The sequence below is a fragment of the Galleria mellonella genome, unplaced genomic scaffold (genome assembly GCF_026898425.1).
Source record: "Galleria mellonella isolate WM207_F2 unplaced genomic scaffold, CSIRO_AGI_GalMel_v1 utg113, whole genome shotgun sequence".
Classification (NCBI taxonomy): Eukaryota; Metazoa; Arthropoda; class Insecta; order Lepidoptera; family Pyralidae; genus Galleria; species Galleria mellonella.
This window is the reverse complement of record NW_026441975.1, coordinates 886,829-904,623: the sequence shown is the minus strand read 5'-3', so window position 1 is coordinate 904,623 and position 17,795 is coordinate 886,829. Positions and strand designations below refer to the sequence as shown.

Here is a 17,795-nt window from a genome sequence, read left to right as displayed (position 1 = left end):
TAATAATGTAACCAAACTGTACTGATATCAATATCAATAGGAACACTCAGTAATTACATCGACGTGACGTCGTTTGATTAAAGTTCACTAAGCAAGCTCCTCTTTATTTTCCATTGAAACTACTCAATGATATATTGAGCCGGTATCCGCATTTAGACGTGTTTGCCTCCAACTTGCAAAAGAGTTATTTTGAAGTTTCGTTAGATGACCACAAAGTGTTTATGTTCAGAGATTTAACATATAGATGTTATTATTGTTATGTGATTTAAGTAATTAATATTATTCTATTTAATGATACATATGTTATACTGTACTGATACTTTCCTGAGTAAGCATATGGGGAAATTGTAAAGCTCACTCAGTTGATGAAATAAATAAATATAAATCTATATGCCGTTAATTATATATGGAATAGTTATTTATAGCTTAAAAATGAAAAAAAAAAAACTATGTACGAAAATGGCAAAACTACCAACAAAAAGATCTACACATGGAAGTTATATTTAAAAAAAAAAGAAAAATACACAATGAAAAGATTTTCTAAAATAAACAACTATTCAAAAAATACACATTTTTAATAAGTGTCTCAATATATTTATTATTAAATAATCATTACGTTGATTTATTCTCAAAAAGCTCGACTCAACAATAAAAATTAGTTTTCTAAAAACAATTTTCGGCTAATCGTTACAAAATCAAAATCCATAATATATGTAGGCATAAATAAATACAAGCTAAAATAGAGTACTCATGTAAATATACGTTACGAAAAATAATAAAATTAACTTATTAATAAAGTAAAAACAAATAATTATTATAAACACACAACTATATACTATATTTGACTAACAAATACAATACTTATTGCTCAAATACTAATTGTGTGTTTATTATAATTATTTTATACTGTACTCAAATAACGTGTAACCGAACTCTATGTATTAGGTACTCGAGATCCTGAATATTTGGTATTAGTCGATGCGACTTGGCAACACTACTGTTTACTAGTGTACATACTGTGATTAAAGAGACTACTTAATTTAGGTAACCTAAAAAATATATTATTTTAACCAAAAGCTTGTATATATTACATCTAGCTAGTGACTAATAATTACTATATGATTAATACTAAATTCGTTTTTCATACTACCATTATTGATTTTGCATTGCCTGTATTAATTATAGGCATTCTTGGATTTGAATAACTCAGATTTCAAGTGCTTTTAAATTGTAGTCTGTTATTATTAATTTTGATAAATTGTTAAAATATTATGATAAAGCTTTTTTAAATGGCTGAAGAGAAGGATTTTAATGATATAGTTGATGATATTTTCCTAAGTGAAGAGAAACATCACAAAGATAGTTATGAAGAAGGCTACAAAGCAGGTGTTGAAGCCGGAAACCCTGAAGGATATCATTTAGGATATCACAGAGGAGCTGAATTGGGTCGTGAACTTGGTAATAATCTTTAACTAGCTGTATCCCGTAGCATTGTCTGTGTGAATCTGTGTATAAAGTATCCTATGTGTTTAATTAGAATATAACACACCTGTGTGTTCTTTCAAATCTATGAAATGTTACTAAATAATAAACATCTATAAACTTTTATATTTATAGAATTAGTAGCATTTCATGTAATACTAAAACATTGGATTCTAATATGCTCTGATATGTGTGCATGTAGAATATGTTCAAATCTTATTAGTCAATAAATGACTTTGACTTTCCTATTGGGGATTATAATTGTGTACATTTTAATTATTATTTTTCTTTATTTTATTTTCAATAACAACAATTAAAAGAACAATTCAAAGAGACCTCAATTTAACTAAACTATCAAATTTTTTTTTCAGGCTATTATTTAGGTGTTGTTTCACACTATATAAATGCTAATGAAAAAGCTGAAATAAAATATCCAGAAAAAGTACTAAAGAACCTAACAAAGGTAAAAGAATTAATTGACACATTTCCACGTACAAATTCAGAAGAACATGATATACTGGGTATAGCAGAAAATATAAGGGCTCAGTATAAAAAAGCTTGTGCCCATTTGAAAATACCATCAACTAATCCATATGATGCAGGAGTTTCATTTTGAAGATACTGGTAAGTTAGTAGTATGTTATGCAATATTATACATATCATCATCATCTTTAACTGTCCTCTGCTGAATATAAGCAACCCCTTTGGGGAGTTTTACCAGTAGTTGCCACAATTGGCAGGGAATCACAGTTAGACTTTGGAGATCTTTTAAAAGGGATGCTGTCAACCATTCCTTACCCTACCTTAATCATCTTTTACAACACCCACTAATAATGAAAATAATAATAAATACTTTTTACTCAAGTAAACTTAATAATAAGCATTTTTGAATCATAATTTTTTTATGAATCTACTGCCCAGCTCGGGATGCAATTTTAGGTGTAAAGAATAGTGAAGAAACACAGTTGTTGCCTGTTTTCAAATAAAAGTTAAGCTTACAACCGAACAGTATGAAGGGATAAAATGACTATCACAAATATTGTATTGATAAAAATATAGAAAATAAAAAGCTACATTCTCTATTAATCTAAGAAATTACTTCAATTATTATAATTACAGGTGATCATCCTCCTTCATCAATGGAATCCACTATATATAAACTACGTCTTCATCTAGACTCCATCACTACATTCCTAAATCCCCTATTGCCACTAGCCAACTGCCACATGGTAGAATTCTTCACACAAAATCATTGGGATCTACTTATCCCTACTGGTTTGAGGGATTCGATGTCAAGCTGGGATTTTAAAACAACTGTTGAGAAGTTCTGGAACATTGCAGAAGATATGAACAACAAGGGTTTGTTTTATTTATTTATAAATAACAACATCAACTCTGTAGTAAGTCCAAATTACATTATACTATTTTTGACGCACAACGGCCCAAATGAGAGGCTAAGTGCGGAAAACAGAGTCTTTCTTACATTATACTATTGACATTATTGTCTATGCTTACACAAGTTAACAAAAATAGATAGAGATATATAATTATATATGTAGGTTACCTTCTTTTATTAAATTTATCATTAATGAGGGAAAATATAGAAAAGTGCAGGGTAAAGTTTAACACACTTTACTCTGCATTTTTCTACTTTTTCCTGTTATTTACTTTACATTATCAGACAGTTTACATTACTTAAAGGTAGCTTTTAAGTAATTAGTAATATTCACAAGTAAAAGTGCTATTAAAACATTTGAAGAGAGTGTTTTAGTAATGTAAACCAAGTTTTATTGTTCTCTGAAAAATTATAAGAAAAACACGTCATGAAGTTTTTATTTTTTTAGATAATACAAAACTTGGTAACTGGATCAACAAGGCGCGCTCACACTGCATCACTGTAAACAATGATTACTGCATCACAGCTGAACAACTACAAGATCGTATCAAAAACTTGGGAGGTGAAGTTAAGCCTGAAATAAAAGTCAAACAGTTTATGAGTGGAAAGAAAAGTTATGAGGTATGATAGATACTTATATGTTTCGGTGTGCGACACCAAATATTAAAATAGGAGATCTACGAGATATAACATAATCCAGATAAAAATTGAAGGCTTAACCGTCACATAATTTTTTTTTTATGCAACTGAGAATGGCAGACAAGCTAACGGCCCACCTGATGGAAAGTGGTAACCTTCGCCTATAGACATAAGCAGTACGATGGACATAAGAGAGTATACTGTTTCACCCATGATATCCTCCATGTGTTGCCATTTCTAGGACTCAAGTGTTATTCCTCTGTACCCTGTAAATTCATTGCCATATCCCACACTTCAAACCGAAACACATACCATGCAAGTACAACTGCTTCACGGTAGAAACACGAATCGACAGAGGTGCCCAAGCAAACAATTATAGTACAAAGTGTCCCTCTGGTAAATTTTGTGTGTATTGCGTTATTATGCATTTTTTTTTATAGGTATTTGTGGGAAATATATATAACATCTACACTACAGTTACTCATTTAAAGCCTAATTTACAATCTCAGTTTGTAAGTTTCGTGCAACATACTACTAATAAAACTAGTGCTAAATGTTAGTGAAATTTTCAATATTGTTGCAATCGTGGCCTCCGTAAGTCAAGTATCAATAAGTCTCCTCCTCTCCGTAAGTCAAGTACAAAGCTTTCGTGACACTATTTTCACGTTATGATAAAATAGTGCTAGTTGTATTTAAAAAATATAACAAAGCACGAAACTCTTTTAGTGTCGTTAAATTTTAACTAATCATGCATTAGTTTATATTAAATAGATAATTTGGATATAGATAGGTGAGGATGAAAGCAGGTAAGTTGGTCCATTATGACTAATTGAACCAGTTACTAGTTTCATAATGTGGCGAGAAAAGTATTTTTAGTAATAAGGTTTTACAGCTAGCAATATACCTGTCAAGTAGACCTCCACACCCCTGGAGATTTGCATAGTTAATTCTTGTTGAATTCGTCACTATGGGCTGACTGACTTGCGTTCATCTTCACCTATCATGTCTCAATGGTGCTCCTCCAACGTATACCGATTGGACGATAGAGTTGCCATTCCATTTTCACTTATTTAAAAAAAAAATTCATAATGTAAATTGCGATTAATAAGATACTTTTTTAGGTACAAACAATGTCTCGTCTAGTGGCGTCATTGTACGGCGCTAGTTCAGCCACGTGCTGCGTGGAGGCGGGCGGTGGCCGCGGACACCTGCCCGTCGCACTTACCCTCGGCTACGGAGTACCGAGCCTCACTATTGACTGCGACGTGAGAACCCTGCGCGCGGCTACTCAAAGAATCAAAATTATACAGGTACAATCAACGACAAAAGTCAATTAACACAAGATTTATAAAACCACTTCGAGTCATAGAAGTCGCCTCTTGTAATCGATACTATCTACTGGTCTATTTATACTCCTATGTTTTGTGAAATAAAAAGTTATATTAATATACAACACTACTTCATGTTGTACATTCCACTGTGGAATTGTGTTTATAACTTCCAAGAGATTACTCTTAGCTATAATTATTTTGTAATATATACAAAATTTACTTGTATCAATATTCTATTTACATCTCTATTTTGTGTGCAATAAAGAGTTTATTATATAATTTATTAATGTTGACTTCATACAAAATATCATCCAATCCCGACACTAACCTTGAGCTACTTATGTATGCAATGATATAAATGTATGAAAAATAAAAAAAGCGTACAGTTGTTGTTTGGTACATTATTAATAAATACTCTTGACGGTGCAGTTATAGTAAATACACAATGTATTTATCTTTTTTTTATATTTAGTTAAATAGGTATATAATAATAAAATTTACAGAGCAACTAGTAGTAGTAAGTGAACATATATCACAGAGATTAATAAAAAAAAATGCAGGATAGTAGGATGACCGGTGCGCTTTACTAACATGCACGGCTTTCCGCTACGTTTTATGCTAGTCCGCCAACGTCTAGACAAGTGTTAGTATTAACAGTCGGTAATACTGTAGCGAACTCTTTGCTATATTTTTATATTCTTATTGTCATTCGAAATTTATATATTTTTTGACATATTGTTTTTACATATTGTTAAAATATATTTTGCTATGTCTGTCTCCTCATCTTTTCTGTAGTTTTCCATTCTAAAATCCTCTCATTGCATATTAAAAGTATTATCTCCGTTTCAAATACGTTTGCTCATATTGGCGTATACAACATTATCATCTATGTTCGGTATGAACATTCCCTTACACCTTTTATAAAGATTTAACTCTTCGTCTTCATCAATTAACTGTGTTCATTCGCAAACCACAGAATAAAAAATGTAACTTTTACGCCAGAACTCCAAATCTGCCAAGATATACAATTTACATCTAATCCGGCTCTATCTGTAATTTAATTTCGAATATAACTTTGATCTAAACCAGTTTTCACTTTTATTAAATTAATTCGTTACCGTTCATAATGTATATTCCTGCCAGTCATCTACAGGGGCAGTAATGGCTTTGTTTTTCAACAAATAGTTGTTAGGTGGGTGTAGGGAATAACTTGTGTTACGCGGGCTGACCCTAATCGTCACATAAAGGGTAAAAGCTCGTCATACCTATTCCATGTTCTATAACTCTTAGACATACATAAATATATTATTATTATAACTCTTAGAATAATTATATTAGGCATAGGTATCAATGATTTAATTAATTAGCTAGTTTGAAAGCGTACGTCGCGATACGCTCGCCCTCTGGTCACACATACACTGTTAAAAAATGTAGTTTTCGTCTAGTCTAGTATAAGGTCTGATTGTAAACTTTATATAATGTGAAATAGAATTATTTAGCATTTTAAATTTTTTAACTATTAAAATTGATTATTTTCCCCCCAAAAAAAAAACATCGCTTAAAATCAAAATATAGGAGACTCAACATGTTTTATTTATTTCAATTTTCCACTATGTACCTTAAGTTTAATTATTGAGAGTTACTAGTAGTGTACAACATACTCTAAAATAGTACCACTTCTATAATTTCACTAGTGTTTTTTATATTTTTAAATTATATTTTCTTTTTATTTTGGCTAAAACTGCGATCCGAATGGGCAGTAAAATAATGAACAATATACTATTCAAAAATGCTTAAATCGAAATTTACTAGAATAAAAATATTTCTTTCTTTCTTTCTATTAAATAAACACTACATTAAATGATACAAGAATAATATGCCCAATTAATTTTTTTTTTTTTTTTTCTATTATACTTTATGGTTTCTTTCCAGCCATTACTAAGTAGAGAACTCCCTTAAAACTATGCAAATGGTTTCGATTTGAACTTGAATTTCCTAATAAGTGTATGGAATTTAAATTAAATTTTTATTCAAATTCATATATACAAAGTACATAAAAAATTAGCATATAAATTTCTTCTTGATAGAAACAATGGCACGCAATAGCTAAAAGAGTAAAGGATGGCCACGAGGAACGGATCTCAGAGAGTATAGACAAGAACTTACATCGGTTCGCCAGCGCCTTCGTCACTAGAGACACTGACCTTAAAACTTTGGTCAATGAGAAGTTTCCAGAATTTACCAGTAGTGAAACTAAGTTACTTTTGACAGGTAATATGCAATATTTATATTTTTCTTTCTTACCTGTAATTTTTATCGATAGCAAAACAATAATCTGAGTGAGGGCATAGAGTTGTCCTTTGCCACGTTGGATTCAAATTTGGTCATCGAAATGTAGGTGTTGAATATAATCAACAATCTACAAATGCCTATACCTAGGGTTGCCAACTCTTGAAAGGACCAACCCGAGATAATTTTATGTTTAGGAATTTTATCGAGGAGCCCCCCCTCCTCCCCCCTCCCCACAGCTATTAAAAGAAAATAATTTATTTATTTTTAAATTTATATTTATTTTGTTTTCGAGCAGCATCTAATATTTGTTGAATTTTCACCACAAAATGATAAAAGTTTTTACATGAAAAATCGAAGTTTGTTAGTACTTGTAACTCTGCTTTTACTAAATAAATACTCATTCGGTTTCTCTCCTTGTTCCATCGTGCTAAATACGAGCTCGCATGAAGCTTTAAAGACAGGAATGATTAATGTAACATCATCTTCCTACAAATAGTCACTATCAAAGTCAATATTTTTAGAAAAATCGGAGGAATTATTGCACTTCGAGAGGTAGGAAGGTTAACCATTATTACCGGAGTCTCCCGTGCAATCCGGAAGAGTTGGCAACCCTACCTATACCCCATTAAAGTCATGCGGGGGAAGGGATAGTTAGTAAGTAATAAGGACTAGCAGCTTCACTCCTAGAAATGCACTATCAGGTCGACGCGGTTCCTCCTGAGAAACATTGCGGTTGTTTTTTGGTGAATTGATTATGATATGCCAACTGATCTGACTTCATCCTCACCCCCGAGAAAATAGAGTTACCATTCATTTCTAAAAGGAACCATTAGAGTCTCTAGTAGATTTATTTATCGTCGTGAGCATATTTTTTACAACTATACACATTTATATATGTATATTGGGAGGTCTCTACTCACCAGTTTTTATGGCGATGAATGCGACAGGTCTTCACACGTGCGGCAACCTGGGCCCTGACTCTCTACGTATCTTCACGTCTCAAGGATCCATAAGCGCTGTCTTCAATGTTCCTTGTTGTTACCACCTCCTTACTGAACACGTGGACGCAGGACTGTTTGATGTTTTCCAGAGGGATTACGCTCCAGAACATGATACAGGACAGGGGTTTCCTATGTCGGAACATTTGAGAAGTTGGTATACTGATGCTTTTTTTATTACTTGTAATATATAGGTACTTAAAATGACACACATGGACGCGTCATTAGAAAGGAAGTCGTAACTTTTGCTATATAAATAAGAACACTATCAGGACTTTAGAGAATACACTGTAATGCCCATGTAACGTTTTATCCGTTACATTTCCTGAGGGCTATGGTATTTGTGTCGTACCCAGTAACCTATCTCATCCTTCATACCGGAATACTGTCATGCAGGCTTCACTGCTCGACATCATAAATATGAATGTAAGAAAGAGAACAATACAATCTTTATTTCGATAACATTAATTAATAATGTTATTTAAAATAGCTGTACTTAATTTTTTTTTTTTTATTATAAATACATTCACGATCGGTTTTGCAACACCCTCAGGCGTTTTTTTTTTTGCAATTCTACACATTAAACATACAACTGGTTGCACAACATAACCCTCAGGCGTATTGTAACAATGTTTTTTTTTTTATTGTAAACTATCCCACAGATTATAATCTCGGGCGCAACGCAAGAATGCTGGCCGCACAATCCATAGACAGAGTCGTATATCAAAGACAGTTGCCGTCCAAGAGTTTGCTCTATAGAGCTTTGCTAGAGGTAGGTACAGATTAATAGAGGAACTGCAGCATATTTGGAATACTAGTTTGATTTTTGAGAATAAATTGAAAGAGGAACGGGATCGGTAGGTAAAAAATACATTTAATTATTGTCAAAGTATTAAACTTTAATAATGAGAACAATCAAATATAACAAAAACCAGAACCTTGAAATTACAGTAAAGATTACAACGGATTGTATTCTTACCGAAAAAGTTTTCAAAACAAGTGTCTCGTTTCTTTGGGGCTGGTAGCCGGAATGTCAAAATGGTGTCCTGATTTTAACTATCTATGGCTTCGTCTATCGAATGGCGTTATGTTTACTTAAAAAAAAACACAGATAGCGTTTATATTGATTCAGATATGGAAGTATTCCAAATTACCTGCAGTATTCCAAATATGCTGCACTTCCTCTATTATATAAGTTTATTAATGGTTAAATATCATTCGATATCTATATATTGGGTTTCTTTGGAGATTGATAGTGGAAAGTTTATCATTCATTTCCATATTGTCCATACCCTCGTACCAGAACTTAACAATACTTCGTACATAAGTCGTTTGTTTGGGTACCTTTGTCCTATTTAAGTTTCAACCGTAAAGCATATATAATGTTTGCATAACTGTGTTTCGGTTTGAAAGGTGGGATATGGCAGTGAATTTATTGAGTACAGAGGAATAACGCCTTAGTCATCGGGAATGACAACGCATTGGTCATGGGTAAAATAGTATACTCTGTTATGTCCATGGTATTGCTCATGTCTATTGGCGACGGTTACCACTTTCCATTAGGTGGGCCGTCAGCTTGTATGCCATTCTAAGTTGCATAAAAAAACCCCTTCATATATATAGGGGAAAAGAGATTGTTGGAAATGGGGTTTAACAGCTCTGTTTATACCTTACCATAAATATCATTTGTCACTGGTGCCTCGTAGCGTATACCGTTAGCGCTAATAGGGTTCCATTCTATTTTCACCCACCAAAAACCCCTTCGGGTATCTATATACATTTTGATTATGATTGATGGATAACCGGTGTTTAATATATCCATTGGGGGGAAAGGGATTGTTAGTAATGAAGACAGAGAATCCCATTGCTAGCAATATACCCAACCAGGTCGACCTCCTCGCGGTTCGCCCTGGAAACTATCATGGTTAATTTCTGATGAATTCATCATGATGGGATAACTGGCCTGTTTTCATTCTCATCTATCACCCTTCACTGGTGCTCCGCCAGCGCATCTCGTTAGCGCAGGCGGGGCTACCATTCCATTATCACCTATCAAAAAAAAAATATCCATTATTGTATTAATATATAGATATTACTATAATTTACCCACCTCTAGTTATTAACGTTACTTATTATACAAGGCGCCTACGCTACCGGCAGCGATATTAAAAACATGCACTTTTTTATAATTAAAACTATAATTGAGATATTTCTTCTTCCACCCTCTACGCATATTACTATGTACTTTGTTTGTGTATACTTTCTATAGAAGCAAAGCTAGTGTTAGGAACGTACCTACACCTACTTTAATTATGTTTGTAGAAAAGTATGTAAATTCTGATTTTGGTATTAAAATTGATATAAACTTTAAATTACTCCTATAAGTACATGACAAGTGACAACTTTTATTATGAAACATGCATACAATGGCAAACCAGCTGGCGGCCTACCTGATTGAAAGTGGTAACCGTCGCCTATAAACTTAAATATCACTATGAATATTACAGAATATTATACTATAATATCCTGGCCGTAGCTGGGGGCATTGAGGTACGCTGCGCTACCTCAAAATGAAAGGCCCCAAGAAAATTATGAATTATGGCTTATGCCCTACCAAAAAGTTCTTTTGCCCTACCTTAAACTTGGGTCTAGATTTGGTCGTGTATGATATCCATCGTCTTTTTTTGCTTCTTACTTCCCTATAACAAAACTTCATTTAGATATAAATAGATTACAATTGCCATAAATCTAAGTGCAGGTATTAAATATTGCAATTTAATGTTTTATATATATCACATACATCTTTGATATCGGTGGTGTAACAAGAAAAATGCTGTGGATTTGAAAAGCTCCTATTTGAGAGGCGATTAATAAAGAACTATTTTGTTTTTTTTTTATGCAACTTAGAATGGCAAACAAGCTGACGGCTCACCTGATCGAAAGTAGTAACCGTCGCCTATAGACATGAGCAGTACCATGGACATAACAGAGTATACTGTTTCGCCCATGATATCCCCCATGCGTTGCCATTCCTTAGGACTCAGGTGTTATTCCTCTGTACCCAGTAAATTCACGCCATATCCCACCCTTCAAACCGAAACACAGCCATGCAAACACAACCGCTTCACGGTTGAAACACGAATATATGTATAAAAAAATAGCAATCTCTTTTTGAATAAGTTTATTACGGCTATCATGAAACTTTCCCTTTCTATGACTCAGTATCGCATGCTATCTAACCCCTACACAAGTAATGACTCGCTTCTTAGAAACAGTTATAAACACCTATTTTCTATGTGAATAATATTGAAAAGTAAACAGGATACGTTATCGATTAACAATTTGTTTTTCCTAGTAATGATTACATTTTAATTTGTTGCTACGTCATTGGATAAATTCACCGAATCTCACATTTACACGCAAGTGTACCTACGTGTGATTATAAAGGCTGCGTCAGATATTACAGTTACTAAGTTACGAGTAATAAACCCTTGCTTTTCACACGACATGTAAAGTTGCATACAATAAACCAACCAACCCTTCTTCGTCCTATCTTCTTTAACGTTTTGACTAGAAAGCAAAACAAATAGTCAAAACTCAAGATCCAAAAGGAAATCAAAAGAAATACAGTGGTATTTCTTGTTGCTCGACGAACGTCTTTTATCTTCAAAAATTTTCACTCGTCTACGCACTGTAGTGGGTCCTTTACCCTCCATGCAGCTAGACTGCAGAAGTCCCTTCCCATACTTATCTGTGAGAGTCAATATGTAAAAATTTCTAAGAGCTAGACTTAAAAGGCGTCTTCTATTCTTATGAACATATTTATTTGCATGTATGTATTAGTATATAATTATATTTATGTATGTATATATACAGAATTAAATATGTATGCAATTAAATTAAAGCTATGTTATAAACTTAAGTTTTTGTAGTTCTTTTTTGCTTATTAAATTGTCATAGTATTGTACGCCGCTACTATACGATATATACTGTACCCGATGATATTGATGCTGCTTTTTACTTTGGGTTTGCTCTTGTAGAGTTAAGCTCGTCTTTGTACATTTAACTTTCCAATGTTATATTTCTGTATGTATTATTAATATTTGCAATAAAATATAAATAAAAAGCATATTTTCATGTAACTACACCTTGGAATCACAAATCAGCTGATATGATGTGAACTGACGCCTATAGTGACTCTTGCGTTATCATTTCTGAGAACCAAGGTGTCACTAGCTTATACTCTATTAAACACACAGTCATGCGAGCCCCGAAGGTTAGCGACAGAAACAAGTGTATCTTTTTAACACAAGACGATTTTTTTACAAATTTTCCATCGATTTCCGTTCGTTTTTTTTTTATTGCTAAAAATTTAAAGATAATTGATTACTTTTAAATATTACGTCATCATTATCTTCATTTCAGCCATTATCGGTTCACTGCTGGACATAGGTCTCCCCCATATACTGCCATAAGAAACGGTCCTGAGCCACCTGCAATGCATTTGAGGTCGTCACTCCATCTAGTGGGGGGTCGTCCTACACTACGTTTGCCTGTACGAGGTCGCCACGCAAAAACCTTTCTTCTCCATAGGTTGTCGGTTCTTCACGCTATGAGATCAGCCTATTGCCGCCATAGCTTTTTGTCCTTCGAGCTATGTAGGTTACTTTGTTATTACGTCATATAATCATATAAATTATGGAAATATCAATCTTTAATTTTTTTTATACTAATAGACAATAGACTATTCTAATAGTACATCAAAAAGTATATATAAGTAATAAAATTTATGAGGTATGTAGATAAAATCGAGTGCAAACGCCCTCCTACATTCTACTTAGTACACATCACTTATCTTTCCTATAAAATAATCGAGCATAATAAAAAAAAAGCGCAACGTCCAGATACCATAAAAAAAGTATTATTATTTCATCTATGTATAGAAATAACTTATACTTGACGGTGCCTTGTGTACTTAATAATATTCCATTACAGGTACTAATTAAAAAGCATCTACCCGACGTCTTTATAGCGGATGGCAAGTTAAAACGCATTACGCCGAACAAGTATAACGATTTCAGAGAGTACTTCAAAATGGCCGATTCTATACTAAAATTAAAGCTGTATGATATTCTACCTGAGTGTCATTTAAGTGATATAGAAAAAAAATTTGGACTCTCAATGGGAGAAAATAGTGTTGTTCTATCTGTTAAGGTTGTGTTTGGCTCAGGTGATAGAAAGTGTGATATTATTAGACAGACTTTTGTATTTATACGAGAATGGTTTTAAAAATGTTTTTTTGGTCAAATTATTTGATCCTATTCTGTCACCGAGATGTCATAGTATTGTAGCTATGAGATAGTTTTATATGTATTTGTACCTAAACATTACAACATTGTTAATTAATGTTATTTAATTTCTGTATAAAATACATATTTTTTTTTTATTTAAAGTTGTGAATAAGTATATATATAAGTTAATGTAAATAAATATATTTAGATACATTTTATATACCTATTTGTTTTAATTTATGAAAATACTAGCTTGCGACTTAGGACCGAATTAAATGGAAAATAGACTAATTGTTGTTAACGATCACGGCGATATAAATAATTAAATCGATAAATTGTTTCTCAAACGCGTCTACAAATATCGCCAATCTTTTTTTTTAATGTTTAAAATTGTATTCGCTAATTCTAAGGTCACTATTTTTATTAGACAAACTGTCAATTATATTATTTTAACTATTATAAAAAAAAAATGCATCATCCAACAGTTTTTGGCCTATTTTTAACAATCGATGCTCCATTTACATCTCCACGTGTGTAGACTAACATAACTCAAAATTGAGAGCCTTCTTTTTTTAAATTGGTTGAAAATAATGGACGATTAAGTGCCTATATTAGGTGCATACCTAATCCCTTCATTACACAGGAACTCGGACAAGTTTTCAAATATTGCTTGTTATTTACAGTAAAATATACACGAGAAATAAACACGATCTTACTACATACCTTTATTACGTAGTAACCGGCATGTTGTATTTAACTTTATTTTCATTAGCCATAACTAGGAGTAGTTTAGTTCACAAACAACATTTGCTTTAAGGCCGTTCATTTCGAACTTAGCCGATGTGTAGGAACGCCAGAATCATCAAGTTTATTTAAAAAAATAAATAATTCCTAATATTACTAATTGATTATTTAAAAAAATTCTGATGGCGAACTAATATGTTAATCATATTAACTTTCGACTTTAATATTGCTATTAAAGCTCGAAAGTTGAATTTTAATGGTAAAAATATATTTGAAAACCTCCGAAGCTAAATACTGAATAAACGCAAAATTTTAGTGGTAAAAAATTGTGTACAACCTATTCTATAATTAAAGTTAAATTTTAATTTTCTATCACACATAACACTTTTTAAAAGCTTTTATAACTTCAGCTTGACAAAGTGTAGCTTGTGCTTTTGCCATTGTGTTGTTCACAACTATCTGTCAATTTTTAAAAATAATTGAAAATTTTTCAATATTTCTGACTGATTATTTAAAAAGTGCTTACAAATTAAAATGTTTATCATGCAATAATATACTTATTATGTTGTCACTGAAAGTTTGGATTTTGATGGCAAAAAGTATTATAAAAAGTTTATAAAATATATATATATATATATATATATATATATATATATATATATATATATATATATATATATATATATTTATATATATATACTTCACCATATTTCGGTACACGTCGGTAGATATGTAGCTAAAATTCATATACTGGTAACATCTATATCCACCTACCTATTTACATATTTTCATCATGATTGAACTAGCTCGATCTTCCCCTATAGGACTGACGAATTTGCAAAAAATTCACAATAAGATAAATGTAATTGGCTTAGGACCGTACTTTAATAATTTTTTTTAAGGAGTCTGAAAATATCCCAATAATAGAACTGAAGGATAATGAACCGGACTGAACAATCGTATTTGTTTTTTAGTATCGTTAGAACTTTGATTCTCTTTTGTAGATATTGTCTTACCAGCTTGGGCCGTAGTAACATGCAAGACAATTAGGTAACAGAGTTACATAGCATACAAAGGTTGGTTTTGTAATGCATTCTCTAAACCTATCTGTAAAATTAAAATATTGAAGAATTAAATAATATTTTAAGTATTTATCTACTTTTGGTTGAAATATTTTATCTACCTTACTAGTTGTTACTCGTGACTTCGTCCACGTAACCAAGTTCATCTTCAATGCATAGGTATCGATTAGAATAAACTATATGTATCCCCGAGCTTTAAAAAAGTAATCAAGTAAAAAGGATTCAATATCTACCTTCATAGATATTAACAAAGGAAAACTATTTTAATCCACAACAAACCCTATTTATGGACCAACCTTGTCAGCAACCACTTGTGGATTTAGTAACCAAAACGGCTTTTCCCAAACTTCGAAGAGATTGGAATAAAAAGCCAGCCATCAACATAGCTTATAATGTCCTAGCTACAATTCTAGCTACTTTATTAAGCACGATATAGCTATCCCATTTCGTAGAACCTCGAGTGCTTTAGTTTTTACAAATACCTTGGTAGCCACCTCATTCTACAAACTAAATGATGGATATTTCTTCTAAAATCGTGTTATACGCTACCATTTACCTACATTCCATTCCAAATTATATGAAAATGAATAAAAATATTTTATAATTTACCCTTGAAAATTACATCTCATCAAATATTCTATAATTTTCGCATTAAATCACACTTATTTTTTTACTTGGTTTTCTATTTTTATTGGTTAAAAAGTCAAACGTACAATATATCTATATCTATTTGTTATCTAATATATGCCGGTTTTTAATTTACTGTCTGAGCTGTATAATGGATCCAAAAGCATTTTACGATACTACTTTCAGAGGTAGATAGTCATAAAACATGGGCGTCGCTAAAAGAAACGTGTACCTACTGATATATTCTAATGTACTCGTAACTAATGTAACAAATTTTAAACTGTCGTTTTATTTAACTTTATTAATTTACTATTTACTTTCAAGCTGAAATATCATAGCCTTAATCATCTATAAAAATGGAATGTAAACAAAATAAATCTCAGTTACTTTAAATTTGAAATTGCCTGAGCTTAATTAGTATAAGCTTTCGTAATAAAAAATAGATAAATCTAAATATAAAAAAAGATATGGTTAGCATATTAATTAACCAGATTTTCATTTACTATCATGTGGGGTGTATGTTTAAATTGTTAACATTGTAACATTTATAAAAAACTTAAACATCTTGAGATCCATAAGTTTAAATTTATTTTCGGGAGTGAACGCGACGCGACGCATTAAGACGCGGTAAAGCGTACCTAATTTCTACATATCCGGATTTCTAAGGATAAGGATTTATTCCGCGGTTTTGATTTCATATTATTTTTATCAATCAAGTAACGACCCTTGCCAGTTATTATAAATGAAAAAGAAGAAATTAAAAAATAAAAGAACACCTATAATTAAATCACCTACAGACGTAATGACGTCGCAACGTATTCGAAGAAAATTAATATACTTAATTGACAACTGGTTGTGATAAAACATTTTCCTATTTGATAAATAACGTCAATGTTCTACCTATTCTAGTCACTGTTACCATAAACCTGTTACCAAATGGTATCACTATTATAGTCAGTATTTTTTTTTAATGAATGACAATGGAATGGTAAACCCGCCTACGCTAACGGTTTACGCTGGCGGGGCACCAGTGTGAGATGATAGGTGAGAATAAAAAGACAGGCCAGTTAGCCCGTCGTGACGAATTTACCTGGAATTCACCACGATGGTTTCCAGAGGGGACGTGGAGGTCGACCTGGTTCGACATATTGCTAGCAATAGGACTAGTAGTCCGTATTACTAACAATCCCCCCCCTACCCATTAGTCAGTATTTGGATATGGCAAGTAATAATTATTATTCCATCTACACAAACTGTGTAGAATTTTAGACAGCGCAGTTCGCGAGCTATTAAATGAATCCGTTTCCAAGAAGCCAGTAAAAGTTTTCGTTTTCATTATTTGTGTCACGAAGTTTAAAACTAATAGGTAGGTTCCATAATGTAGGTAGAAGATAGATTTAATAAATTGCATTCAAAATTTTCTCAATTTTAGAAAACGACAAGAAGATTTGATGGATTTTCGTCTAAGTCTTAATATGGATTTTATACCTCTACCTCTACAACTTGAATGTTGAAAGTCTATCTCAAAGAGTAATTGACGTTGAATGTATTGCAAATGAATCATTTCAGACTTCAGTACCTGTATTGAACCGATCCATAATTTTGCATAAAATTAAATAATAAACAAAAATATTTTTCATACATTTTTTTATAGTTATTTTTTATGAATCACTCATAACAAAACAGTTCACATGACCTATATTAATATTATAAGATGCAAATAAATTTAAATGCATTTTACGAAATATCATGTTCATCAAAAATAGAAAGTAAATACAAGTATACATATTGCAATAAAATAACAAAAATACATCAGTGAAAAGCTTTTCATGGTTCTGCCTATCTATATTACGAACACACATAATAGCACACATGCATCACAGTATATTTTGCTCTTAACTGCCAACTCCTGA

The 17,795-nt window shown here is 32.0% G+C and overlaps 1 protein-coding gene and 1 long non-coding RNA gene across 2 annotated transcripts; both read left to right on the top strand.

Moving 5' to 3' along the window:
• Nucleotides 1-926: 926 nt before the first annotated feature.
• On the top strand, nucleotides 927-1,869 carry LOC116413216 (uncharacterized). Its single transcript, XR_004224028.2, has 3 exons — nucleotides 927-1,044; nucleotides 1,340-1,458; nucleotides 1,854-1,869. It is a non-coding gene; the product is annotated as an uncharacterized LOC116413216 (long non-coding RNA).
• A 63-nt stretch (nucleotides 1,870-1,932) lies between these two features.
• Nucleotides 1,933-13,549, top strand: LOC113512860 (probable methyltransferase-like protein 25). Its single transcript, XM_026896809.3, is given in 9 exon segments — nucleotides 1,933-2,106; nucleotides 2,602-2,841; nucleotides 3,327-3,499; nucleotides 4,639-4,827; nucleotides 6,936-7,119; nucleotides 8,088-8,291; nucleotides 8,801-8,910; nucleotides 13,134-13,301; nucleotides 13,303-13,549. Coding segments are annotated over 9 exon segments (1,497 nt in total). The 5' UTR covers nucleotides 1,933-2,075; the 3' UTR covers nucleotides 13,501-13,549.
• The last annotated feature ends 4,246 nt before the right edge of the window (nucleotides 13,550-17,795 follow it).